General features: G+C 44.0%; 1 protein-coding gene across 1 annotated transcript; it reads left to right on the top strand.

Moving 5' to 3' along the window:
• Nucleotides 1-1,302: 1,302 nt before the first annotated feature.
• On the top strand, nucleotides 1,303-1,890 carry LOC150012896 (interferon omega-2-like). The gene has a single exon (XM_090275808.1). It carries the CDS (start codon nucleotides 1,303-1,305, stop codon nucleotides 1,888-1,890), a length of 588 nt encoding a protein of 195 aa, XP_090131934.1.
• The last annotated feature ends 555 nt before the right edge of the window (nucleotides 1,891-2,445 follow it).

Genomic DNA, 2,445 nt, shown 5'->3' with positions numbered 1-2,445 from the left:
TGTAGACACAACGAGCACCTGGTCATGCTCAGGAGAGGATAAGGTCACCGCTGAGAGCCAGCCACCTGAACACAAACCCTCCCAGGAGAAGGGCAAGACACAAGCCTCTCCAGAGCTGGGGAACCCTAAGGACCCCAGGATGTGGTCAGCCAGCCCTCAGTGAAGAGACCAGGACAGTTCAGGATGAGGACATTGTGTCACTCCAGAGGAAAAAGCTCACTAGAGCTAACATCTCCCTTGTGAATGAGGTGCTGGGAACATAAAAGTACCTTCCTGTGGGAAAATCCACACCAACACTCACCAGAAAAGAACCAGGATTCCTGCTGGGGGTATTGGCACAGCCTGAGGAGCACTAACAACCAGTTACAAAATGTTGGAAAGAAATGGCAATGTCTATAGAATTCCTCCATGAATGAGTCTAGAAGGAAATACAACATCCCAGGAACTCAGTCACAAAAAATCTCAGCCTTTTCTGTGAATGAAACTGTCAGAAAACTCAGTCTTTGGCTCTAAAGAGCTTATTTGCCATACATGGTCTGATAAGTACCTAACAAAACACACAGTTCCACCGGGCTGAGGGAGCCTGGGCCTCTATGTAAAATAAGAGGCTAAAAGTGTTGCTCGGAATCAAGGCCAAATTTTGTTTGTAATACAGAGAAGAGCAATATTTATGTAATAAAAAATATATGAACGTGCCTGTGTGACTATTGACATACCTACATATACTTCTGATTTTAGGATAATGAAGTTACTCATTTGACTGATAAGTATCCATTTGAACTAACACAACTCAAGTTTTTTGACTTTGTTTATTAATTTTCAGAAAGATTTTATTTACTTATTTTTGTTAGAGAGAGGGGAAGGGTGGGAGAAATAGCGTGAGAGAAACATCCATGTGAGAGATTAGTATCTATTGGTTGCCTCTCAGGAGCCCTGACCAGGGACTGAACCTGGAACCTAAGCATGTGCCCTGACTGGGAATCGAACCTGCAAACTTTCCCTCGCAGAACAACAACCAACCAACTCAGCCCACACTGGTCAGGGCAACACATCTGAAATAAGAGGGAAAATTAAACTCGCAAAATTAACAGTGTTGAGTGATGACATCTTAATCACATGGAGAACTCATAAATAAAAACCAAAAAAGGAAGTAAAAGTGTGAGGAATGGTTTAGAAAATGAAAACCATTCTGTTTCCCTATTTAATGGCCACGATTGGAAAGAGGGTGTGCAGAGAGCACAAGGTCCAAGGTTGTTCACCTGACGCCCAGCTCAGACAGGCCAGCAGCCTCCTCATTTGCCCATGGCCCTCCTGCTGCCTCTGCTCACGGCCCTGGTGCTGATCAGCTGTGGCCCCAGGGGATCGCTAGGCTGTGACCTACCTCAGAGCCATGTCCTGCTCAGCACGGAGAACTTGGCGCTTCTTGGACAAATGATGAGAATCTCCCCTTCCTCCTGCCTGAAACACGCAAAAGACTTCAGATTCCCCTGGGTGCTGGTCAAAGGCAGCCAGATCCAGAAGGCCCAGGCCATCTCTGTCCTCCACGAGATGCTCCGGCACATCTCCGACCTCTTGCTCAGCGAGCACGCCTCCGCTGCCTGGAACAACACCCTCCTGAACCAGCTGCGCTTGGGAATCCATCGGCAGCTGGACGACCTGGAAGCCTGTTTGGTGCAGGAGATGGAAGAGGAAGGAACTGCCCCGCCAGCTCAGGGAGCTCCACTGGCCGTGAGGAGGTACTTCGAGGGCATTTGTCTCTACCTGAAAGAGAAGAAATACAGTGACTGTGCCTGGGAGGTTGTCCGAGTGGAAATCTTGAGAGCCTTCTCTTCAATAAGAAGCTTGCAAGAAAAGTTAAGGAATAAGGACGGAGACCTGCGCGCACCTTGAAACCATTCTCACTGAGGACTGTGCGGTCACCCTTGCATGTAGCACTTAGGTCACATGAAAAGGCTCTTTTTTCTGCTTTAGTCACATAATTTATTGACTTCATGTGAGACAATCTTTTGTCAGACTGTTAAACAAGAACATGTTACAGAATTCAGCTCCTGGGACATCAGGTCCTAAGTGGTGACTGCCCTAGTGTTATTTATTTATTTATTGTTTGTGTGCTTATTCTTTATTTATTCCTTCACCTTACGATAGTTATAAATTTATATAACCAATGTTTACCCTTACCTTGTATTGCACTTTACAAAGCTTTTTTACTTTTTATGTTATTAATTATCATTTTCTTTTATTTATTAAATTATTATCAAAGAAAACTGCTTCAGTTCTCTTAATCTGAAAATGTAAGTACTTATTTTTCTCTATAAATTTATTTGAGAATAGTACCTGTCTATTAAGTCATATAGAATAGTTCCACAGCTAATCACAAATGCCTATCAAAAGGTGGAAATCTATGAACTTGAGAAGTGTCCTGGAAAATATTGAATTTTTTGTGTA

The sequence above is a fragment of the Furipterus horrens genome, unplaced genomic scaffold (assembly GCF_987537825.1).
Source record: "Furipterus horrens unplaced genomic scaffold, mFurHor1.1.pri manual_scaffold_4, whole genome shotgun sequence".
Classification (NCBI taxonomy): Eukaryota; Metazoa; Chordata; class Mammalia; order Chiroptera; family Furipteridae; genus Furipterus; species Furipterus horrens.
Note: the sequence above shows the minus strand (reverse complement) of the source record. Positions and strands in the feature narration are given on the sequence as shown.